A 25179-nucleotide genomic window follows, 5' to 3' on the forward strand; every position below is an offset into this window, starting at 1 on the left:
TATTAAAATTTGAGAAACAGAATGCTTCGAATTGCTCACACGGGCAGAGACACGAGCTTGTGTCTCAGCTGTGTGTGCCATACGGCCTAGCACATGAGCGTGTGACCTGGCCGTGTATGTAACGCCCTGAATTCTAGGCCTATAAGTTTTGGGATTTGAGCATAGGGACAGTGAGGAGGCTGCACATATGTGTTTAGTCATGCAATTTAGTGACAGAATGGGCCTGTTGGTCTGGTGGTGGTGTGAGTGTTGGTGAACCTTAAGGTTGCAGGTTCGAGTTTTTGCAAGCACGTTTTGAGGTTTAATAGTTTTATTTTGGTAACTTATTTGTTTTAGATTTTATTTTATTTTATTTTTATTTGATTTTTTATTTTTTTATTTTATTTTTGGAAGTTACGTTTCCTTTCACTTTCTCCATTCTTCTTTACTTTTTGGTTTTTCAAAATAGTTCTCTAAAACAGTTTATTTATGGATTCAAGAATCTCATGTCTCTGTCGTCTTCTCCGATCGCAAACAGGTGTGGGATTCGAACTGTAACTACGTTACTTTATGTGTTTATTATTTTTACAAATTTTCTATTTGATTTTTTTATTGTATGCTAACCCATTAGTTTGGGTTTTTAGTTGATGGAAGAGATAAGAAATTATCACTTTCTGATATATGTTGATAGGGTAAAGGTTAGGAACGGTTCTGGTGGCTGAAACGACAGTTTTAGGGCTGTTGTAGAATGGTTTCATGATCACCCCGACGGCCACGGGACACAGTCATGTGGATTTAGGAACTAGGGTTTTCGGGCTAAATTAGGTGCCACATGGTCGTGTGACTGATTTGGGGATTTTGTCGGAATTCACACGGCCGTGTCCCATCGGCACACGGGCATGTGAGTTTAGGGAAATTAGGGATTAGGGATCCCACATAGGCGTGTATTTTGGAACACACGACCGTGTCTGATGGCACACGAACGTGTGAGACCCTCACACAGTCGTGTCTGCCCTATACCTTATTTTAGCAAAATTGGACAATAGGTTACACAACCTATTCACACGGCCGTGTCCCTACTTCACACAGGCGTGTCCCTCTGTCACACGGTCATGTGCTACCCTTTACACGGACGTTTGGGCCCGTACACGGCCTGGATTGCTCCACACGGCTAGAGCACACGGGCGTGTGGCCCTATCTCGCTAAATAATAATTTTAGGTCAAATTTAAGCATAATCGCAACTCTGTATGTTTCAACCCTCGACTGAGCTTTACTGAGGGTAATTATGACTTTGATCTGGGTTCGATGTGTGTGTTATTTGTGATTGGTTGTGCGATAAGCTTGATACTGAACTCGAGTTATGAGTGTCCAAATTTTTTATTCTGTAACTGACTGATTGGATGTGAGTGTCTGCTTCTGATTAACTGTCTGAAACTAGTATTCTGATTATGTACATTTGACTGCACATACATATGCATATACTGTTTTTGTGGGATTTTGAAAAGAAGGAAGATTGACTGAACTGGCAGCTGATCTACTGGTTACTGATAGCCCCTAATACCCAGAGAGTCGTGGACAAGCATGATTGTACTGCAATTTACCGCATGGCACCATACAGCTCACTGATAACCCCTATTACCAAGAGGGACTTGGGCAGTCCCAATACCCTGAGGATTGTGAACTTTACTGATAACGGTGTAGCGGATTACTACATTGTACTATACAACAGTACGTTAGCTACACTACGTACCACTATCTAATCTGGCATTTCATTCTGCATGTTTGTACCGCGGTTTGCCGCATTGCACAATACAACTTATACGCTAGCTTTGCTGCGTAATATACGTGACTAGCAGTTTGTTTGCATACTGTTAGCCCCAATACCCCGAGGGTCGTGGGAAGTCTCAATACTTGGTCGTGGACAATGTTGATGGCCATCATTGCCGGACAACCCGGGATGACATCATTTGGAGTGTAGTGTTGGATAGGCTTTTCGAGGTCCTATATGGAGTGTTTGGTTGGATGAGCTTAATAGCTCTATTGAGGAGTGATGGGAGACAGAGAGGTTTGTTAGCTGGATGGGTAGGTTTTCTTTAACTCAACTGCATTTATATGCATCTTATTGACTGTTTTGTGAGTGCGACTATCTATTTTACTGTTTGACTGAAAAGCATTTATGACACTGTGAAATTGTTAACTCTGATTGTATCTGACTGACTAAATTGAAACTAGTGACTATTAAGAGTTTTGTTACTGGACTAAGTAGTATTTGCGATTGTGTAACTGAGTGTGATTTCGATATGCTCTAAATATTGCTGTCCGCTGGTACATCCGTTTCGAACGCACCAACTGTTTCTGTACAACTCTGTAAGTATGTTTCGTTTCAGAACTACTACTGGTTTTCTGTGCCTGATTCTGTAGTTAATTGGTTTTGATCTCACACTGAGCTCGAGTAGCTCACCCCCTCTTTTGTTTCCCCTTTCAAGTACAGTTCGAAGTTCTGGATGCTAGACTTAGTACGCGGAGGTCTCGGATAGGCTTGTGAACAACAATTATGCACTTTTTGTTTAATGATACTATCTTGGTATTTGTTTCATTTTGAACTGTATGGTTTATAAATTGTGGTACATTTACTGTTTTAAACTTTAGATTCATACATTTATTCCTGTTAAACTTGTGGATGGAATTTTAACGATTAAGCATTTTGATTGGTTTTGAAAATGGAAATTTTGAATGACTTGTTTTTGTATAAATTTTCTCATGATCACTTCGTTGATCAATGTAGCATTCCGGGTTCGGTCTAGACTTCTAGGCCGGGTTTGGGGTGTTACAGTGTGATCCTTGCACTTAATTATTGAAAATTAAATTTATTCTTATGGCCTAGCACACGGGCGTGTGGTTGGTCGTGTGACCCAAGTTAGAGAGTTACACGGGTATGGACATAGGCGTATCACTTAGTCGTGTGAGCCACACGGGCTTGTGTCCCTTGCACTTAAGAAAAAATTTTGAAATTTCGCAAACAATTTTCTGAGTTTCTGATTTAGTCTCGACTTGTTTCAAATGCATAATTGGACCTCGAGGGTTCATTTAAGGGACAATATGATTGAATATGATTAGTTTCAGATATGAATAGTAAATAACATGAATTAATTGTATTTGTTTTGTAAACTCCGGTAATGCTCTGTAACCCTATTCTGGCGACGGATATGGGTTAGGGGTGTTACAATTTAAAACCCAATGAGTATCAATACTTTTTAAATGAGTATCAATATTTTTTAAAATGTATCGATAAAATAGTACTAGTATAGATACAAAAAGTTAAATCTATTTTTCAAAGTGCAGAAAATTTTCCCAACTTGACTTGTTCTAATATGTTCTAAATTAACTTAGAATGGCCTTTTAGCAAATTCTAATGATTTCATATGCTTAAATATGTCAAATTTAAGCATGATGTATATGAAACACAGAGTATTATAAGACATGCAAAATTTGAATATTAACATCCAACAAAGTCTAATTTAGCATATTCAAAGGCATTCTACAATCATGTAAATTAGACCAAATAAGTCAAAAATAAACTAGTCATGCAATATCAACTCCCCCTAACTTATTGCATATGAGAACCATAGAAATAATTTGTTCATACTTTTTCAAGCAAATTTTAAGACATAAAGCATTTTGAAAACATCAAAGTAAAAAGATTTATTTAAACACAAAATCAAGGTAAGGTGAGAATACCTAACTCTCTTCTAAGTGTCCAAAATCTTTCTTTATCTAATGGTTTTGTAAAAATATAAGTTAATTGTTTTACGGTGTCAACAAATTCTACAACTACATTTCCCTTTTGGACATGATCTTTAATGAAATGTTGTTTTATTTCAATGTGCTTAGTGCTAAAATGTTGAATGAGATTTTTAGTGAGATAAATAGCACTAGTCACACTTGATAGGGATAGTATCTATATCAATTCCATAGTCCTTAAGTTGTTGTTTCATCCATAAAACTTGAGCACAACAACTATCGATGGAAATGTATTGCGCTTTGGTGGTGGACAACACAATACTATTTTGTTTCTTTAAAAACCATGAAATTAACATGTTGCTTATGAATTGACAAGTCTCGATTGGGCTCTTCCTATCTAGTTTGCAACCTCCAAAATTTGCATCCAAAAAAGCATGCAAGATAAAGAATGAATCTTTAGGATACCAAAGTCCTAAATTAGGAGTGTTTCTAAGGTACCTAGAAATTCTCTTAATGGCTTGTAAATGAGATTCCTTATGACAGGATTGATATCTAGCACACAAGCAAATACTAAACATAATGTTGGGTCTACTTGTAATAAGATAGAGTAAAGAACCAATCATTGACCTATGCAATTTTATATCATAGATTTATCTTCTTCATTGTAAGAGGCCTATTTTGCCCGGCCCATTAGAAACCAAAAAAAGAAACAAAAAACAAACAACAAAAAAACCCAACCCCAATAGCCCAAAACTAACAAAAACCCTAATGGCCCAGGCCCGAATACCTAAATTAAGTTTTAGTAAATTAGAAAACCCTAGGTCCCTATACGCCGCTGCCCATGTGCACCGTACTAGCAGCCTTCGCATCCTACCGTCACCTCTACGCCCGTCAGACGCCACTAACATCACCTGCAACACACAAAAGAAAAAGAACAAAGAAGAAAAAAACAAGAAAATGGCAGAAAACAAAAAAAATGGAACAAATCTTGTACTTTGGCTATAAAGGCCTCAAAATTTCATTGTATTTTTCTACTCACACATATCAAAAATCAAAGAAAAAAATAAAAACTTTAGAAGGGATTTCGATCTTTTCCTTTGATCTTGGTTTTCTTGTTTATTTCTGTTTTTGTTTTATTTTATCTTCTTTTATTTTTTATTTTTTTTAACTTACTTTTAAACATAAAAAAGAGGCGAATAAAAGTAGAAGAGAGGAGAAAGGAACTTACCCGAATCCATGCAACCCCGTCGTCGGAGACTGCTTCTCCGTCGTTAGATTCGACCCAAGGAGGTCGTGGGGTTCCTCCTCTTTTGATCTTCTTCGGTCTAGGAAGCCCTTGCCGTCGAGCTCATTTCAAGGAGGGTTAAAAACCCGATTTCGCCTGGCCACGGTCACCGTCTACAGTGGAAACCACGGTGGCTTCACTGAGGCATGACGACGGCGGCGATGATGGGTTTCAAAACTCTAGCCAAAAGGAGGAAGGGAAAGGGAGAGAGCAAATGCTCTCTGTTTTTTTATTATAAAAAAATAGGGCTAGAAATGAAATAAATTTTTTTTAGTTTAAATAATACTAATGAAACGGCGCCACAAATCCCAGGATCTACATGTTTCTGCTTTTGGGACAAATTGTGCAATTGGTCCCTCCTCCTTTCTGGTCCTTTCAAATCAGCTCATTGTTACTTTTTTTAAATTTCGCCCAAAATATTATTTCAATTACATTTTGGTACTTGTTAAAACAACGTCGTTTTGATGGTACGGGAATATTCCCATTTCGGCTCGCCCACTTTTGTGCATATTTCATTTCGATCCCATTTCAATGTCACCATTAGTTTTATTGCGATTTTGCACCTCTAATTTTGTCTTGGTTTCAACCCAGTCCTTTGTTTAGCTCATTTTATTGTTTATTCATTTAATTTGTCTATTATTCTTCATGTCATAATTACCTAAGCTAATACTATTATTATTTTATGTCCATTTTTTATTTATTTTTAAAAATACCTAAGTGTAATTATATTGATAAATTCAACGGTTTAATTGGTTTAAAATATATTGATATATTCATGTCATAATTGGTTTAAAATTTACATGCACGATAAGTGTAATTATATTGATAAATTTAACGGTTTAATTACTAAAATATTAATCATACAAAAATATATGAAAAGATAAAAAAAAAACTATTTTAGTTTTTATATTAGTGTAAGTGGATTTCTTCTTCTCCCCTTTTTCTCTCTCTCTAAAATTTAAAATTTAAGTCTAAAACCGGTGTTAATTGAAGACTTAAATACAAATCTTTTTATACTCCACAATTCTTTTTACAATAAAATTTGAAATATGATATATCCCTTTATTTTTATACGGTTGTCACATCTTGATCTTTAGTAGTTAAAAAAATTAACTTTTTAACCTTTTTTTTTATATGGTTGTCAAAATCTTTAATATCACGTTTGATTAGTAGTAAAAAAAAATTATTATCATATATCTATTATAATAGTTAGATATAAAATAAAAAATAATTAGTATAAATTTAAACTTAAAATTAGAAAGATGAGTAATAACTCTCATAAAAAATAAAATCTCTTCAAAATAAGTAAAAAAATATATATTTTCTTTGCTAAAAATAAGTCATGGGAGTAACTAATTATTACCAATTGAATTAATTTATTGCTAACTTATATACTAAAACATTTATAGAAAATAATGCTCTTACCAAATGTAACATAAATATTCAGATTCGAGTCCTCCCATATATAAACTATATGTAAGCTCTCTCCAAATTTATATTATATTATATTATATTATATTTAATATTTAAATCCAATACCTCTAAACAAAATAGAAACAATCATATGTGAATAGCATAAAATTTAGGCTTGTATAACGTGAAGAATATGTCATATGCCAAACATTAAATAATTTTTATGTATTATATATATAAATAATTATATTAATTTAATTAGTGTCATTTTATGTTGATGTATTGTATATACAAACAATTATATTAATTCAATATGAAAATAGATTTATGTATTTATTTCTTTAAATATATATAGTTGAATCAAAACTAAAGTTTCATGTATACATAGGAACTAAAATTCAAGTTTCATGTATATAATTGCATCAAGTCAAAATTCATGTATCAAATTATACATTAAATCAAAGTTCATTTATAAAATTGATATTTATCCCATTATTATTAGCAATTAAATTTATATAATACCTTATAAGGAAAAGACTTTTTCTTTTGTATAACCAAAGTTTCTTTTAAGTCTGTTTTACAATTCAAGAAAACTATTACTTTTGGGAACTATGCTCGCCCCTCCCAACAATTAGGGACGTTAATGGGTACAGGTTTCGCGGGTGTTGGGGCAGAGATGGGGACAAAAATTAGACCGCCGTCGGTGGTGGGACAGGTGTGGATAAGACCTTATACCCGTCTCGCATAATATAATAAGCATTTTTAAAAAATAAACATTTTTAAAAATTTAATTTTGATAACAATACTCAACTCACATTCACTATTTATTTTTATTTTTTTTGAAAAAAAAAGGAGAGCACTTCACAATTTCTCACCCAATTTAGAAAAAAAGAAGAGTACTCAACACAATTTCTCATATGCAAGTTTTGGGTAAAGTTAAAGAGATACAATGCTCACAATTGATAGAAGAATTAGAAGATGAATGTGATATAGAAGCAACGGGAGTGACATGTATTGATTGATTTTTGGAATTGTTGCAGTTGTATTGCATTTGAAGACATTTAGGATGTATTTGAGACATTGTTTGTATTTGGATATTATGTAAGGAATTTATTTTTTGAATTTTTTAAACTCGTATTGAAATTATATTTTATTTATCAATTAAAGGGTCACAACGACTTTTTTTTTTAAATGGTGATAGTTAAAATAATGTTACATATGTGGCGGGAGTCCGGATGACATGTATTTCATGCTTTTTTTCATAAAAATATTGGTTTATATTTATTTCTCTGATACTTATAAATATATTATATGAAGTGGGTTGCGTGACAGATATAACAGGGATTAGGTGAGTTTGGAGACCTACGTGGGTGATGGGGTGGAGATGGTTTTAGTCTTGCGGGTCGTGAGGCGGGGATGAGGATGATAATTCTTAGTTGGAATCTCCCGCCTCACCCAATTGATATCCCTACCAACAATTTCACATTTTTTTTTCAAGTATTTCATAGAAAAATTATCATATTTCTTTTAAAAAATAAAATTCTACTTTTGATTTAAAATCATTTAGAAAATTCCAATTGATTAAATTCACTACTCACTATTATTTATCCTAAATAAAATAATTAAAATTATTGCAAGTTGAATTCTTAGTTGTTCATTTGGTTCTCATCAAATTAAATAGATTTACTAACCATATTTACATTACGCATTGATATATTGATATTAAATATATGATCTATTTATTTTTATTTTATAATTTTTATTCTAATTAATAATTTATTTAAAATGAGTTTTTTAATTTTAATTTTTATTTAATTAAAATTTGTAAATGTTTAGCTTATTTTATTAAAAATGTATATTATAATAATTAAATATGTGTACATTGCGCAATAGCATGTTCTAGTTCAAATTCTATCATTTATGGGTCTAATTATAGATTATTTGAATGTTGTATTTGCCATTGTACTTGCACTTATATCTTAAAATTGTTATTCATAAAAATTTGAAAAAAAAATTCTAATGACTTATTTTAAAATAAATTTATATAAAATAAAATATTTAAATAATTGACGTCAAAGTTTAAAATATTGCTTAAAAATAAGTTTTTTAAAAATTAAAACCGCAATTCATCAATTATAGTAATAAATAAAACAAGAGACAAAGAAAAGGGACAAACTAACTCTAGCCAATAAGCTTACCTGTGCTGCATTCTGTCCTAGGTCCCTCGTTCTTATGATGCACAAGAGAAGTAAGATCAGAATATACAAATAGACTGAACATTAGTGGAAAGAACATGTATGTAATAAGGCCACCCTAACAAGAGGGTGAACTGCCTTATTAACACTCCGACAAGTCCAACAGAAGAACAAAGATGCAAAAGATGATCGTAACCACAAGCAATCATGAAGGATGTACCAATTGTTGATGTTGTAAGAGACGGGTAGTGCTTCAGCTATCATCAAACAATCTGATTCAATAACTACCCGATCCAAATGAAGCGACTTAAGCCAAGAGAGGGACTCTCGAATGGCAATTGCCTCAGCCAATAAAGGTTCAATCAGTCCTTCCATTCGCCCAGTGAAGCTTCGAAGCACATGCCCATACGAGTCTTGTATAACAGCCGCAAAACCAACCGACTCATCCATGACAAAGCGTGAGGCGTCTACATTACACTTGAATCACCCCGACATAGGACCAACCCAAGTGCCAGCATTATTGCATCGGCCACCTTCCTCTCACCCCCGGCAGCTACATACACTCGGCCAGCTTCCTCCCAAGCACGCCAGAGCTCGTCTGCAAGGGCAATAATTCGCTCGGCTGGCACTTGCACGGCCTTCCAACAGCAGAGGTTTCAATGGAAGCAAAGGGACCAAATCAGCGTCAGCCCCCTTTATTGTTGTCGACCACTTGGCAAATCAAGAAGAGTTGAAACATGTTAGGAGTAACAGTTTCAGTTACTAAGTTGTTATTAGTTAGGGAACAGTTAATACCTTCAGTTTTTGAATAGTTGTACGTCTGCATGCTATATAAACTTGTATTTGATTCTGTGGAATGCAAGCAAAGAAGATTTCTTTCCATATTGTTGTGAAGATTCTGACATGGTATCAAGAGCCAATATTTTTCTTTTCTGATTTTTTTCCGAATCATTCTTCTTTTTCCATGAATACTGAAGCAGGGAATGAGACTCCGCGTCATTCCTCCAACACTAGTGCGGCCACCCAGTTGCCTGATCTTGAAAATGGTGGGTCGTCGACTGTTCATTATTTTCAGAAACATGATACGGTCAAACTTGCAGAACACAACTTCTTGCTGTGGAAACATCAGGTGTTGCTGATTCTTGAAGGCTACGATCTTGAAGGATTTATCTTGGGAACTGTTTCGGTTCCTCCTGTGACTATCGCTGAAGCTGATGGACGTCTTGTTGCCAATCCGGCCTTCCGTGTTCATAAAAAACAAGATAAGTTTCTGGCTTCCTGGCTTCTTTCAACTGTCACGGATGAAGTTTTGGTTCATCTTACCAAAGCTAAAACAAGTGTTGATCTCTGGAATACTATTGAGCGACGGTTTGGCACTACGTCGGATATCAAGATCTCGAGTTTGCGTCATGCATTATACTCAATCAAGAAAGCTGGTTTGACAGTTAAAGAGTATTTGTTGAAGGTGAAGAATTTGTGTGATAGCTTAACGGCTGTTGGTAGTTTGGTCACAGAAAGGGAACAAATTAGTGTTATACTATCTGGACTTCCCATTGAATATGAATCCATACGAGTGTTTGCGTCTGCCACTTCCATCTCTTTAGATTTACTGACTGACATGCTTATTGATTGTGAGACTAGACAGTTGGCTCTACTTTCAGAAGTTCCTGTGCAGGCTAACCTAACCAAATATCAAGATGATTCAGCAGCTTCGAAACCTCCTCGTTCTCAAAACTTCAGGCAAGGGGATCGTGGTTCAGGTCGTGGCTGGTCGCGTGGAAGAACCAGAGGTGGTGGCCGTGGTTGGTCTCGGTCAAGACCTCAATGCCAACTGTGTGGCAAAGTTGATCATATTGTGCAAAACTGTTATCATCGGTTTGATGAAGACTTCTTTGGTCAAAACACTTCGGTTAATTTTCATCAAGCTCAAGGGTTGGCTTCTGCCACAGCATGCTCTCCTGTTCATTGTTCTGGCTCATGTTCTTGTTCGTCATCTACAACCTCTGGTCAGACTTGGTATCCAGACTCGGGTGCCACGAATCATGTTACACCTGACGATTCTAATCTAGTGTCTGTCTCTCCTTATACAGGTACAGGACAAGTCATTATGGGCAATGGTAAGTCTGCCTCTATAGCTAATATAGGTTCTTCCTCTATTGTGGCTGGGTCTAGACTTCTACGCCTTCAACGTGTTTTACATGTACCTACTGTGTGTAAAAATTTATTATCGGTAGGGCAGTTCGCTAAAGATAATGGAGTTTTCTTTGAATTTCATTCTTTTTTGTGCTTTGTGAAGGATCTTCAGACAGGGCAGATTCTTCTCGAGGGCCACATGCATGATGGCCTCTACAGGTTTCAGTTTTCCAAGACTGCTTCTGGTATTGACAGATCGGGTTTGAAGTCTAGATCGTGTTCAGTCAACAGTGCTCAATTCTCAACTGCTACTCTTTGGCACAACAGACTTGGACATCCCTGTTCTACTGCCTTCGCTCAAGTATTGAAATCTTGTAAAGTTCCTTTTGTACAAAGTCATCTGGATCGTATTTGTACGGCCTGTCAGATGGGCAAGGCTCACAAACTTCCATTCTCTCTGTCACATACTGTATACAAATTTCCTTTTGAACTTGTGGTCTCTGATGTCTGGGGGCCAGCTCACATGCCTTCAAATGGTTTTTCATACTATGTATAGTTTGTTGATATGCATAGTAAATACACATGGATCTATTTCCTCAAAAACAAATTTGAGGTTTTTCACTGTTTTGTCAACTTTTATCAGATGGTCAAAGTTCAGTTTGGTAGATCTATTAAGATGTTACAAACTGATTGGGGAGGCGAGTATCGTGCTTTAACTAAGGAACTCTCTCGTCTAGGGGTATTACATAGGATCACGTGTCCCTGCACCTCTGAACAGAACGGAGTTGCTGAACGGAAGCATAGGCAGGTTGTGGATATGGGGTTATCACTCCTAGCTCAGTCTGGCGTGTCGTTGAAGTACTGGTATTATGCCTTTGCGCATGCAGTTTTCTTAACAAACAGGACCCCTACTCCTGTGTTACACCAATTAAGTCCATATGAAGTTCTTTATAATCGCAAGCCTGACTATGGTAATTTTCGTGTCTTTGGCTGTGCGTGTTACCCAGATTTGCGGCCTTTTCAACAACACAAGCTAAATTTTAGATCTAAAGTTTGTGTTTTCCTTGGGGGTGTTCCGAATGTAAAAGGGTTCAGGTGTCTTGATGAAGATGGTCGTGTTTACCTTACTCGACATGTTCGCTTCAATGAAGATAGATTTCCATTTCATGACGGCTTCTGTTCAAAGTTTCCTGCAGATTCCTCAAGGGATTCTTGTCAAAAACAGACCATGCTTCCGGTTGTAGTCTCCCACAATTCTTCTGGCAGTGTAGTAGCACCGGTCCGCAACACTACTGAGGTACCTTTTTCTGCAGCACAACCAAGGTCTACACCGTCTCATTCCTTAGTTCACAGTTCTCCTGAAACGATCATGTCTCCCTCATGTGATCAGACTGAGTGTAGTACAAGAGCTCCAGAAATAGATAATATTCACCCCATGCAGACTAGGTCCAAGAGCGGAATTTTTAAGCCAAAAGTCTTAGCATCCGTTATGATGGAGAAGGAGCCTTTAAATATAACCGAAGCTTTTCAAAGTCCTGCTTGGACAGAAGCTGCTCGAGCTGAATACAATGCCTTAATTGCCAACCATACCTGGGATCTCATGCCTCTACCTGAAGGGCGTAGGGCGGTTGGTTGTAAATGGATCTTTAAGATCAAAAGACATGCTGATGGATCAGTTGCTCGATACAAGGGTAGGCTTGTTGTCAAGGGATACCTACAAGAAGCGGGCATCGATTTTCAAGAGACGTTCAGCCCTGTTGTTAAGCCAACTACAGTCAGAACTGTTCTTGCACTAGCACTGTCATTCAATTGGTCCCTTAGGCAGGTTGACATTAATAATGCCTTCCTAAATGGGGATTTGAAGGAGGAAATTTATATGGTGCAGCCTCCAGGATTCGAACAACAAGGGACCAATGGTGAGAAGTTAGTTTGCAAGCTCCGGAAGGCCTTGTATGGTCTGAAACAGGCACCTCGGGCTTGGTTTCATAAGTTGAGAGAGTTCTTGGTGTCCATGAAGTTTGTAGTTTCTAAAGCAGATAACTCATTATTCATTCTTCAGTCTGAGTCCCAGTTAGTGTATGTGCTGGTCTACGTCGATGATATTATCATCACTGGGAATGATGCTCAGGCCATAGAAGAATTTGTCCATCACCTACATGCGAAGTTTTCATTAAAGGACCTAGGCAAGCTGAAATACTTCCTTGGTATTGAAGTTCGTTACACCTCACAAGGACTTTTTCTTTCCCAGAAAAAATATATTTTGGATCTTCTCCAACGGGCATCCATGGACAGGTCGAATAGCCTGCCAACACTAATGGTCACTACGTGTCATCTCTCCTCTACTTCTGGCAGCCCAGTAGAGGATGATCATCATTATCGGAGCATTGTTGGGGCCTTGCAGTATATAGTTATCACAAGACCGGATATTGCTTTTTCTGTTAACAAGGTCTGTCAGTTCATGCACAGACCTTTGGATGTTCATTTTAAGGCTGTCAAACGAATTTTAAGGTATCTACAAGGGACGTTGAATCATGGACTGACATTCACTCGATCGTCAAACCTCCTTCTTGAAGGATACTCGGACGCCAGTTGGGGTTCTGATGTGGATGATCGCAGATCCACTTCTGGATACTGTGTGTTTCATGGGGGAAATCCAATCTCTTGGAGCTCAAGGAAGCAGCAAGTAGTCTCTAGATCGACGGCAGAAGCAGTATACAGGAGTGTTGCTCATCTCACTGCTGAGTTGGTTTGGATCCGGTCATTGCTGACTGAGTTGAATGTGTCAATTCCTAAGAAGTCTTTGATTTGGTGTGATAGTTCAGCCGTAGTTGCTGTAGCAGGGAATCCTGTCCTTCACTCAAAGTTTAAACACGTTGAGATGGACCTATTCTTTGTCCGGGAAAAGGTGGCAGATGGTGTTCTTCAAGTCGGTCACGTTTCTGCTTCAGATCAGATTGCAGATGTATTGACAAAGCCACTATCAGTAGGAGTTTTCACTAAGTTTCGAGAACAGTTATGTGTGTATGATTTAAGTCAACAAGTGGCTACTGATGACAAAAGCTGATTAGTAAGGGGAATGTTAGGAGTAACAGTTTCAGTTACTAAGTTGTTATTAGTTAGGGAACAGTTAATACCTTCAGTTTTTGAATAGTTGTACGTCTGCATGCTATATAAACTTGTATTTGATTCTGTGGAATGCAAGTAAAGAAGATTTCTTTCCATATTGTTGTGAAGATTCTGACAAAACAAGTGCCGTAACAGTGGCCTGCTGTAACTGAAAACCAACCGTTCTCCATACAGATTTCTCACATTCACAATACATTAAGACATGAATCCACACCGAGCACACATAGCATCAATGTTTACACCCTTTTCAATCAGCCGTGCCTTCGGGGGGACAAAGTGCCGCAAACACCTCCATACAAACTCTTTTACCTTAGACAGCACTCAGCAATTCCAGAGCTTCAACCACGGCCCACCCTGAATTAAGACATTTATTATAAGTTTAAATATGAATTGATTTGCTTCAAATTACTCTTTAATTAATAATATTTTTATTTAAAATAATCTATAAGATATTATTTCAATAATTTAATATATTTTAAATAGAAAACGAATTTTTTTTTAATCCAAACTTAACTAAATGCATATGTCTAAACCATTAAATTCGAAGGCTTTCAACTTGTTAAGAAACTAAAACCAAATGAACTCAAATTATAAATGACATGTTAACAACTTGGGATATTTACAAGTCTTTTTCCATTCAATAGAGACTTTTGCTCAAATATCTATACGAGTGATTTGAAATTAATATCATAAAATTTTCAACTCTTTATATTCACACCCCAAAAATCCAAAACTCAGGAAAAAAAATCTTTAAACTAAATTACACCTTAAAATAAGATTTATTTTATTTTGATTACTCTAATCAAGATAATTATTTAAGCTAATTATTGTCGCTAAAATTTTTGTTAATCCATGTAGCACATTAACCAATTGAATAAAAACAGGTGATACATCATTTTAACTTTTGACTATATATTAGACACCTCTCTATAATTAATTCATTTTGTTTATTTTTCTTTCTCTTCTCTCAATGGGAATCTCTGTTCAAAGTTATCTACTTGATTTTCTCGTGATGGTCATATTGGAGAAGCCGTTCATACAATTTGGCATGCTTTTTTTCTTTTTTTCTTTTCCGTCTCATTTGTTATCTACGGTATATTGTTCTGACAGCAAGGAGGCAAAATCAAATAATTTAAACGTCAAAGGTAATTTTGTAAATAAATATTAATAATTTTCGAATTCAATTTTATATATATATATGATACATTAACACTTGTGTTGAATCCTCTGCATCTAATTTTTCATGATATATATTTTCTTATTACGAAAATAAAGTGGTGAAACATTGGATTAGGAAACAGAGAAAGTATTATAAATTATAATGGAGAGATGGAGAAACAGATTAAGATGAGTTATATGGCTGCTTCTTCTCTTCTCCTACTTCTCTTTTTCTCAGGTTTCCAACTCTTGAGTTGCTCAACAAATGAAAAACAACTACATTTTTCTCCTTGAATTTTCACTAGTATTTGTGTTTCACTTTGTTTTTATGGTGTTTATCAGGTTCTCCAATCCAAATCCTTGGTCTTGGAGTTGGAATCAACTATGGCCAAATCGCAAACAATCTTCCATCTCCATCTCGAGTCGCCTATCTTCTCAAATCCCTCAATATCAGCAGAGTGAAGCTCTACGACGCTGATCTTAACGTTCTTCTTGCCTTCTCCCATACAAATGTCGATTTCATTATCGGACTCGGTAACGAGTATCTACCCAACATGACCGATCCTATCAAAGCTCGAAACTGGCTTCAGCAGCGAGTTCAGCCCCACCTGCCTCAAACCCGGATTACTTGCATAACTATGGGGAACGAAGTGTTCAAAACCTATGATCATCAGCTATGGTCTAATCTCCTCCCTGCAATGCAAACTGTTTACAACGCTCTTGTTGATCTTGGCCTTGATAAAAAAGTAACCGTCACTTCCGCGCATTCTCTCGATATCTTAAGCATCTCTTTTCCGCCTTCCGCCGGTTCTTTTAGGCAAGATCTCGGCGAGTATCTTCACGGAATTCTCAATTTTCATGCTGAGGTTAAGTCACCTTTCTTGATCAATGCATATCCTTATTTTGCATACAAGGACAACCCTAATGAAGTTCCACTAGATTATGTGCTTTTCCAGTCTAATCAAGGGACAGTGGATCCAATTACCAACTTGAAATATGACAACATGTTGTATGCTCAAGTTGATGCTGTTTATTCAGCTATCAAAGCAATGGGGCATACTGATATCGAAGTCCGGATTTCGGAAACCGGTTGGCCTTCCCGAGGTGATGATGACGAAGCAGGAGCTACACCGGAGAATGCAGGGTTGTACAATGGGAACCTGTTGAAAAGAATAGAAGAAAAACAAAGCACACCGGCAAAACCGAATGTCCCGGTTGACATATATGTTTTCGCACTCTTTAATGAGAATTTAAAACCTGGTCCTGCATCAGAGGGGAACTATGGTCTCTATTACCCTAATGGAACCCCAGTTTATAACATTGGAGTTCAAGGTTATCTTCCAGGGATGGTATATACATCACCCAGCACAAAGATTGTAAGTAAAACATAAACTGTATATCCCTATACCTCCCCTACAATCTTCATTAATTTTCTCAACAACCCAGTCATGTTATTCTCCGTGATTTGAATTGTGTTGCAGGCATTATCTGTTGTCTCCAATGTTCTGTTCTTAGTTATAGCATACTTAATCTTTGCTTGAAAACTTGTGGATTTAAAGATAGAAGGATCATCAGATTAATTCAAATTCCAGAGAAGAGGAGTATAATGTGAGATATTCAATGCCCTGTTATTATATTAACTGTTTGAGCATGCATTCATCTCTATGCTTACATACATGTGAGCCCATAATAGTATGTGTCTAAACCCTTCTCTTTAATCCTTTGGAGTCAGCAGGTAGCCACATTTTATTGGACACAGTCTAGATGGTGGATACCGGTCACTCAAAATGATTCCATTAAAATTGGTTATCCGGATGATTGAGACAATTAATCTTCGACAGACATATAATATAATACAAAATAACATTTTTTGTAATATTAAAAAAGGGTGTTCAATCATCTGGTAGAGAATTTGGAATCATTTTATTGTAAGGTTTCAACAATTTAGTATGAATCAGCAGGACCCCTAGGATGCTGAATGCTATTGCTGTCAACTTTACATATGCACCAACTGGCTGGCCGTAAAACTCCCATTCATGACATATATGTATTTGGTGTATTGAAACTCTTCTTTGTCTTGAGCCGAACAAAAGTCCAAATTGGCTTCCATCAACAAAAGCAAAAGTCATGAGGAACTCTGTAAGACGGCAGCCACTTTCTCACCAGTATCCATTTTCCCCCCTTTTCTCACCTTAAAACCTCCAAAACTACAACCTGCCCCTAAACAAAGTTGATGGCATCAGCTTTTGTTGTGCATCAATGTGTCTACTCCATTTCATTTTCAACTCTTTCTCAATCAACTACCCTACCTATTTAACACATAAAGCAGTTTTGGGTCTTCACATTCAAGGCAAAGTAGTTTTGCCTGTGAATTTTTTTTGCTATAAGTGTAATAATTTGTGTATTTATATACTATGCATATTACTTTAATCTGAAATAAATCTTTTATAAAATTGTTACATATTAATAGTTATATAAAATTTAATATATTCATATATTTATATCATATTTATTTTTTTATATCGTGTAATATTTTAATTCATATTTTAAAAAAATCTAATCTACAAATCTCATGGAACAAAACCTTCTAAATCAAAATAGTGTACTTTTTTTTTAACTAATTAATACTATACTGTTTTACTTTTTTTTTTAAAAAAAAAACCTATACTGCTTTGAATGTATGTACATCTGAGTGTGTTTTTGAAGATGAAATTGCTTTTAAGAAATATGAAAACTTAAAATTAAAAGAGTTAGGTGGCTTTCAACTTCAGGGCCCATGGCTTTGAATCATGGAAACCTTGCATCAGCATATGAGATTTGACAGATTCATGAATTTATTTGATAATCAAACCCGAAAATAGTTGAAGGAAATAAAATTTCAAATCATTTTAGTAATTAATTATTGTAGACATGATCCAATGAACATCAAACAGGTCCCTTCTTCATCAATGAACTTTACATTGTAAAGAAAATAGAATTATGAGGAAATCGACAGAAACCAACAACAAATATGAGTTTGATGTATTGCTTCCTTTGTCTGCAGGGAATGAGGCAAAGCATTTATCACTTACACTCAGTTGATAGAAGAGCATTAGTTTATTAAACAAAAAGATTCAAAAGCAGATGATACTATAGTTGAATTTGATGTTAAATATAGATTCTTTTAATAAAAGAGGAAGTGGATGAAGATTTTACAGGGCTTAGGCTGCCTTTTTTCTTTTAAAGTTATACTTGGGATAGGGTTCCCATCTTCCATAGATAATAGAAATATTATTCTTTGTACCGAAATGAATTGGTTTAGTATTGTTATATATGACATCAACAACTTCATCACACTAACTTACAAGTGTTAAAACATTAGATATAAAATAAAAAATTATTATTATAAATTTAAACTTACTACGAAAAACATTTTCTTTATTGTTGTCGCAAACAAACCATATAAATAACTAAATATTACCAATTAAAATTAGTTTATTACTAACTAATATATTAAAACCTACCCTTTTTAGTTAATTTGATTATGTTTATTTTTTTTCTTTTTCAATGCACAAGATTTAGGAATTATATCAAGAGATTACGATGAATATCCTCATTTATGTACTTGGTATGATTCAAAACTCACAATGACCAACGCAGACAAACAGTGATAGGAACTCCATAGTAGATAAAACACATACGGACAGTGACATTCGCATTTACTCCATACTAGAACAACCAAGGATTTTACACAAGTTCTGCACTTCCTTGTTAGATGCTAAAACATTTTTGCAAATTTCAGTACCCATATGAAACAACGAAAGGAAATTGAAAATGATAACTAGTATAACAATAATAAACCCTAGCTACAAGCAGTTGGTTTTGTTTAGGGAATGACTGAAAAAGTTGGTATGAAGAGGGAGGAGCCTGGTACAAAAATAGACTGTTTCCACCATAAAGAGGTGAAAGGAGACTGTAATAACAAAATAATTCCGACAAAAGAATGTTTCTTCTCCCTCTTCTCCCGGTATATGAAAATGGGATCCTAACCAATAGTTTTTATTCTCATGTGAATGACATTCTATTTTCACTATGAATTTAAATATCCCCCTTCTATTCTTCGGAAACCTTGAAAAAAGTATATGATAAAATCAGGTTGTTTATACCATCCATTCGGGCATCTGTTTCAAACTCAGGATCTATGTAGAAGAAAACCTGAAAGAAAGTCCAGGTTAGTTGACGATCACCAACAAGTTTTGCCTTTTCAACAGTAAAAAGACTTACAGGCATGTCAATCTGCTCTCCAGGAAGAAGATGCTGCTCCTCAAAGCAAAAGCACTGGATTTTATTGAAATAAACAGCAGCCTGAAGAGGAACACGAACAGGCAAGAAACCGAGTCAAAGTTTTAAGGCTTGAAATATGATAATGACAAACATTACCAGTAAGTTAATGTGTTCCTATGTAATCAATTTTTTCGCCCTAAAGGTTTTTTTTCTTCCACTTTCTAGCTTATCATCTCATAACAAGCTCATTGTATTTCACCTAATGTTTCTTTGGTCATCCAATTTGTAGAAAAGGATAATCAAATTATGTAAAAGTAAAAAATAAAAAATTAGAGGATAAAGAAAGCCAAGTATTGGTACAAACATATGAAAACAACTGCGTGGTTCGAAAGTGAGCTTTAACCTGCCTCACGGGCCATCTTCAGGACTGGAATTCTATCTTAGCTATTGGATATTTTGGGCCTATCTTACATAAATATTACTTCCTTTTTTGCTTGCAAAAGGAAAATCAAAACAAGAGTTGATTGCAATAATTTTATCTCAAACTTGAAGATACCCTCATCAAGAGATATTCCGACTAAATTAACAGTTGGAATACAGACTCTTCCTGGCTAAGACCATTAGAAAAACAATATTGCAGATTCTCCTATCGTGACACCTAGAAGCCCCAATGGCAAACTATAAATATAAAATAATGATACCGGAAACCTTCAAACATGCTTGATAAGAGATTAGGCATAGACTCATGCGGGTTCCACTAAAAAATTCCAGAAATAAATTTAGACACGGAGTGAGAAAGAGAAAAGGAAGTGTATGTCATGGAATCTATGACATGCACAAGAGGATAAATGAGTAGCAGAGCTCAGCAGACAAATTTCTCAATCCAAACTAGAATTGTAGTAACAAGGATATGACAAAGAATAAATTATTTGAACAAAAATATTGAAAGGAAGACTACTAAATCATGTACATAATTCAAGCCTAAACAGCACAAGTCAAACCTAAGCTAGCAAGAAATGGTTAAAAAGCCTAACGGCTCACACAACCAAATAACGTTTGAGAGGTTGACAAAGATCTGAACAAACACCAATAACTTAACTTTAGAAATAACAAATTTCAAAGATCCAAATTTCATAATGGAGCATGAGTAAGTATCAGTACCTTCATAGGGGTGACGTTATATGTAGAGACACCAGTTATGGGTTTTGAACTTCGATTTTCAGCAGTATAAAAAGCAAGAGCACTTTCTCCAGGCTTGACTCTCACCTAGCAGAAAAATAAAAAAAATAAGGAAATAATTGATAAAAGAAGCACTCTACAGTGCCCAAAAACAACAGAGAAATTGAGAACCTCTCTTTGAGTTGGAACAAATTTCCAGGGCATTCCATCCGCCACATCAGCATTGAATTGCACTACTATCTCCCTAAAAGGATAAGAGAAAATTTCTCAAACAAAGGCATAGAAGTACAAGAAAGATACTATCGTGATGCAAGTCTAACAGCTTCATAATAGCATCTTTAGAAATGCATGAATTGAATTGAACAAACTAGCTGATGTGAAATGATGAATGATACTAAAATTTACCACCTCACTCCTATTTGTTACCTTCTTGTAAAAAAGTCGCATCTGTATATAAAGAAGAAGTATAATCGGAAGGGAGTGATACCCTGCAATCTGTCTTATGACACCTTTTATGGTTTTACCTCATAAAACATCCCATTCCCCTCTTGATTTGTTTCAGAAATAACATTGTAAGACCATTATTGGTTTAAGTTGTTTCCCCATCATACTCAAATGTTTCTTGCAACAAACAAGTTTCAACGTTTTCCCATCATTTTTCTAATAAGAAGAATGGTAACTGGTTTCTTATTGAGGGAATGACTTCATGCTCTAAAAGTTAGAATAAAGCCTTATCACTCTCATAGAAACTCGTTTCTGTCTCATTCTTCCACAAATCTCACTTTAAAAACAATAATAATAATAATAATAAATAATCATGATTACAACTAACCAAAGAAACATATACATATCTAAGCAGAAAATGTCAAAAAGTAGAACTGAGAATGTTACAAGCAGAAACAAACCCCAGAAACAGGTTTAACACATAAAGCAGTACAAAAACTAAGCATTGAAATAGAATCACAATAAAATTAACAGAAAGGATATTATGATGATAATCATGAAAAATATAGATAAAGATAAGCTCTTACATCCAAAGCCTAGAAAGCGCACCTTGTTGCTACTGTCCCATCTTTTTCATGCCGAGCAATCTTTTCTTCAACACTCTAAAGAAAACAAATATATGTTCTGGTTGAAAACCAATAGAAAAAAGAAAAGAAGAAAACCCTGAAAATAGTAAAAGGATAGGATAAAGAATAGCATAATCTCAGCTTCACCTCACGGCGTTGGACAGTACCACCATACCCAGTAGCCTGGCAGAATCTTTGGTATAATGGGACAGCAGCGTAACTACTTCCCACCATTGCAAACACTAATGCAGTAAGATACAAAAGAGTCTTTTTGGATTTCCTCTCAGTGGAAGCATGGGACACATGAGAAGCACATTGGCGCTGACTGCTAAAGGAAGATAATCTCACTAAACATCGAGAACCATAAGGAAGGAAATCAAAAGACCTCGTTAGAGGCTTTGTGCTAAATTCACATCTTGGCATCAGACCATTGTTGCCACACCCAGAAGAAGCTTTAAAGAACTTGTAACTCGAATATAAAGAATCAGGAAAAAATCTGGAGCAACAAAAAAATGTTCACTCAGGTAATACACTTCTTAGAATAGCATGCTTGCATTAAGGTTTGGACTTGGGAGAAATATGAAATGGAAAAGAAAAATTTTTTGAACTCTGGATGTATCCAAATTTCAGAGGATTACCATTTAAAGGCTAAAGCAAGACTGTGAAAGAATAATTTAGCTTATTAGGCTTTTACAACCAAGCATAAATACCTGCGTCTTAGTTCTTCAAGTAAAAGTTCCAATGGCACAAGCAAAATTAAAAGGCCCAAATTTGAATATTGGTAACATGGTGATTACCTTGATTCGTGTGACAAAATCCGTAGATTCTTCGAGTGATTCAAGAGAGAAATTCTACTTGAAATTCTTGACCATGACATGATGTTAGGCACCTATGCGTCACTGCAAGTGCAGCAGCAAAAAAGAAAGCAATGAACATTGAACAATAAATTCTACTAGAAAATCTTGACCATGACATGATGTTAGGCACCCATAGCAATTGAATTCGAATTTCAGTTTGGTTATAACAAGTTACAATAAAATCAAACCGAATCAGAAATGATAAAAGGAAGCCTATATATATTCATTATAATCAAACACAAGAATGGCTTCCTTTAACAAAAAAGTTTCCCAATGAAAAGTTTTTAAAACAAAATAAATTAGATATAACAAATGCCAATAACTTTTCCACGCCATATACATATAGCAGACTAAAGGCAAACAACAGTCTACCAGTTCCAAATCCAAAGGAGCAAAGCAGTGTTTCACATAAAAGAAACACATGGTATGGTACCCACTATCAAACTAATCAAAAGCATCGACTAATTTACTCAAAAAGGACCAAATTTTGAGCATGAACGAGTCGAATAAAAGTAACCCATATCAGAACTAAGGACATAAAGCTTGAAATAAAATGATGAAATTAATACCGAGAGCTTTATACCTTGGAAAGGGTATTGGCCAAAACTGAGGATGGAATCCCAAATTAGTAATTGTAGCGTCTTCTCCTCGGTTTCAGCCTTGGAGCTTCTGGGAAAGTTGGAAGCTTGAAAGCGTGGGTAGCTGAAAGAAAGGAGCCGCTTTAGCCTCCACAGGAAGCGAGACGAGAGGAAAGAGAAAAATAAAACAAAACAATTAGTTGCTTAAAAGGTTAATTTCCTCAAATGGCACCAAAGATATTGAGTGTTGGTCCACATTTACTTTTTCTAAATGGGTTAATGTATATTTCAGCCCCTGAACTTATTAATTTTTATCTAATTGGTATCTAATTTCTTTTATGAATAAAAGAATTAGGGAAAAATCAAATACTAATTTAAGTGATAAAATGTATTTGATATATTTTTAAAACTAAGGGTATTTTCGGATTGGTGGTGCGCTTATCTGCTGTTAGTGTAAAAATAGCGATGACGGTGAAATTAGATACCATAGCATGAGACAAAAAAAATATATAAACACATCGCACTAGAAGTAAATACCCATCCAAAAAACCCTTAAGTAAGAAACATGATCAGATATGTAAATTTTAAATTATAAAATTTTTATTTCACATTTTTATTATTAATTTTTAAATATTCAACTTTTTCATCAAAGTCAATTTTCAAACGTTAAATCTTTAAGTATTTTCATTAAAACTATTAATTTGAAATGTTTATTTTTTGTGAAGTATATGCTATATTAAATGAATATAACCTAATCAACATATTAAGTTAATGAATTTTGATAAAAAAATATTAACAATGTTAATAATAATTTTTAACATTTTAAGTATAGAGGCTTGATATCAAATTTTGTCATAATATAGGGATTGAGGTTACATTTTAACTGTTTTTTCAATAAGGGGCCCCCAAGTTCACTTCCAAAAATTTAAGTTGTTAATGTCTTTTTAACTTGTAAATGATAATAATTTTTTTTTATATCAAAATTTTATAAATTAATATTTTCTCTAATTTTTTACTTTAATGAACTTACAAAGGATTTTGAAATGTATTTCGATGTTTTATTTTCTTTAAAAAATTTTGTTTAAATTAGGAAAAAAGAAAGGAGAGAATGGATTGAACGCACTTAAAAAAATCTTCCATTGGTATTTAAGTTTAATATGTGTTTTAATATGATATATATATTTTTTTCCAATTTAGTACTTGAATTTGATAAAAATTATATATTTTAGTAGCTAAAAGTAATGATGTTACATTTTTAATGTTTAATTTGAGTTTTAGGGTTAATTTGATGAAAGTTAATTCCTAATAATATTAAGTTTGAATTTTTCATGATTTTATTAATAGAATAAATTTAGTGTTCATTGTATTTTGCATTTAATTTGTCAAATAAAGTCTGATAGATGTGATTTAATTCGATTTTTAGAGTTGATTTGATAAAGTTAATTGTTAATATTATTAGCTAATTATAAATTTTCATCAAATCAACTCCAAAACTTGAATTAAACACTAAAAAGCTAACATGGTTACTTTTGAGTACCAAAAAATATAACTTTCGTCATATACAAGTGCCCTGATAAGACCAAAAAATAAGGGTAAACTATAAAAAATAGACACTTTTATTTGCCTCAAATTACATTTTAGTCACTTATATCTGAAATATTATGTTTTAGTCACTTAAGTTATCGTTTTGTTACGAAGTGGTCACTCTACTGTTAAGCTCTGTTACCTCCCTAATAGTGGTCCTATGTGGTAGTCCAAATGGGTTTTAAATGTCAACTTGGATGTCCTACGTGGTAGTCCATATTAAATTTATTTAATTAAAAATTTATTTTCATCCCAGTAACTAGACATCCAAGTTGGCATTTAAAACTCATTTGGACTATCACATAAGACTACTGCTAGGAAGGTAACGGAGTTTAACAATAGAGTGATCACTTCGTAACAAAACGATAACGTAAGTGACTAAAACGTAACATTTCAAACATAAATGACTAAAATGTAATCTAAGGTAAATAAAAATAACTATGTTTATAATTTACCCAAAAAAAAGTTAACACAATGTCAAACTTAAATACCAATTTATGTATTAAGTAAAAAATCTTTTAATATATACAAATGAGGAAAAAGTTTACAAATACAAAAATGGAATCATTTGCTTTATACCAATCAATTTGAAAGCAGTACAACTAAATGATTTAAAC

At 34.7% G+C, this 25179-nt stretch overlaps 2 protein-coding genes and 1 long non-coding RNA gene across 8 annotated transcripts; 1 reads left to right on the forward strand and 2 right to left on the reverse strand.

Annotated features, from left to right (window-relative positions):
* Positions 1–4329: 4329 nt before the first annotated feature.
* On the reverse strand, positions 4330–5264 carry LOC107956522 (uncharacterized). The gene is made up of 2 exons (XR_001700144.2): positions 4950–5264; positions 4330–4632 (listed from the first exon to the last, which is right to left on the reverse strand). It is a non-coding gene; the product is annotated as an uncharacterized lncRNA (long non-coding RNA).
* Positions 5265–14784: 9520 nt separating this feature from the next.
* On the forward strand, positions 14785–18313 carry LOC107953258 (glucan endo-1,3-beta-glucosidase 14). Of its 6 annotated transcripts, none has more exons than XM_016888497.2 (4): positions 14785–15018; positions 15374–16407; positions 16513–16639; positions 18075–18313. In XM_016888497.2, the coding sequence occupies exons 1-3, from the start codon at positions 14844–14846 to the stop codon at positions 16570–16572; spliced, it is 1269 nt and encodes a 422-aa protein (XP_016743986.1). In that variant the 5' UTR covers positions 14785–14843; the 3' UTR covers positions 16573–16639; positions 18075–18313. The 6 variants fall into 6 exon arrangements, with proteins under 6 accessions (XP_016743986.1, XP_016743987.1, XP_016743988.1 ...); XM_016888498.2 differs by lacking the exon at positions 18075–18313 and adding an exon at positions 16764–17483; XM_016888499.2 differs by lacking the exon at positions 18075–18313 and adding an exon at positions 16767–17483.
* A 525-nt stretch (positions 18314–18838) lies between these two features.
* Positions 18839–23179, reverse strand: LOC107953261 (cytochrome c oxidase assembly protein COX11, mitochondrial). The gene is made up of 8 exons (XM_016888503.2): positions 22984–23179; positions 22341–22442; positions 21691–22039; positions 21527–21579; positions 20645–20717; positions 20456–20560; positions 19295–19375; positions 18839–19225 (listed from the first exon to the last, which is right to left on the reverse strand). Exons 2-8 carry the CDS (start codon positions 22418–22420, stop codon positions 19124–19126), a joined length of 843 nt encoding a protein of 280 aa, XP_016743992.1. The 5' UTR covers positions 22421–22442; positions 22984–23179; the 3' UTR covers positions 18839–19123.
* Positions 23180–25179: the final 2000 nt, after the last annotated feature.

This window comes from Gossypium hirsutum, chromosome A07 (assembly GCF_007990345.1).
Source record: "Gossypium hirsutum isolate 1008001.06 chromosome A07, Gossypium_hirsutum_v2.1, whole genome shotgun sequence".
NCBI classification, from domain to species: Eukaryota; Viridiplantae; Streptophyta; class Magnoliopsida; order Malvales; family Malvaceae; genus Gossypium; species Gossypium hirsutum.

Excerpts from the sequence above, each read along its gene's own strand:
- LOC107953258 (XM_016888497.2), top strand. The coding sequence starts at position 14,844 with ATGGGAATCTCTGTTCAAAGTTATCTACTTGATTTTCTCGTGATGGTC. Across the intron at positions 15,019-15,373 it reads AAATAATTTAAACGTCAAAG|GTTCTCCAATCCAAATCCTT; the intron begins GTAATTTTGTAA and ends GGTGTTTATCAG. Across the intron at positions 16,408-16,512 it reads CATCACCCAGCACAAAGATT|GCATTATCTGTTGTCTCCAA; the intron begins GTAAGTAAAACA and ends ATTGTGTTGCAG.
- LOC107953261 (XM_016888503.2), bottom strand. The coding sequence starts at position 22,420 with ATGTCATGGTCAAGAATTTCAAGTAGAATTTCTCTCTTGAATCACTCG. Across the intron at positions 22,040-22,340 it reads ATTTTGTCACACGAATCAAG|ATTTTTTCCTGATTCTTTAT; the intron begins GTAATCACCATG and ends TTGTTGCTCCAG. Across the intron at positions 20,718-21,526 it reads GATGGGACAGTAGCAACAAG|GGAGATAGTAGTGCAATTCA; the intron begins GTGCGCTTTCTA and ends TTATCCTTTTAG.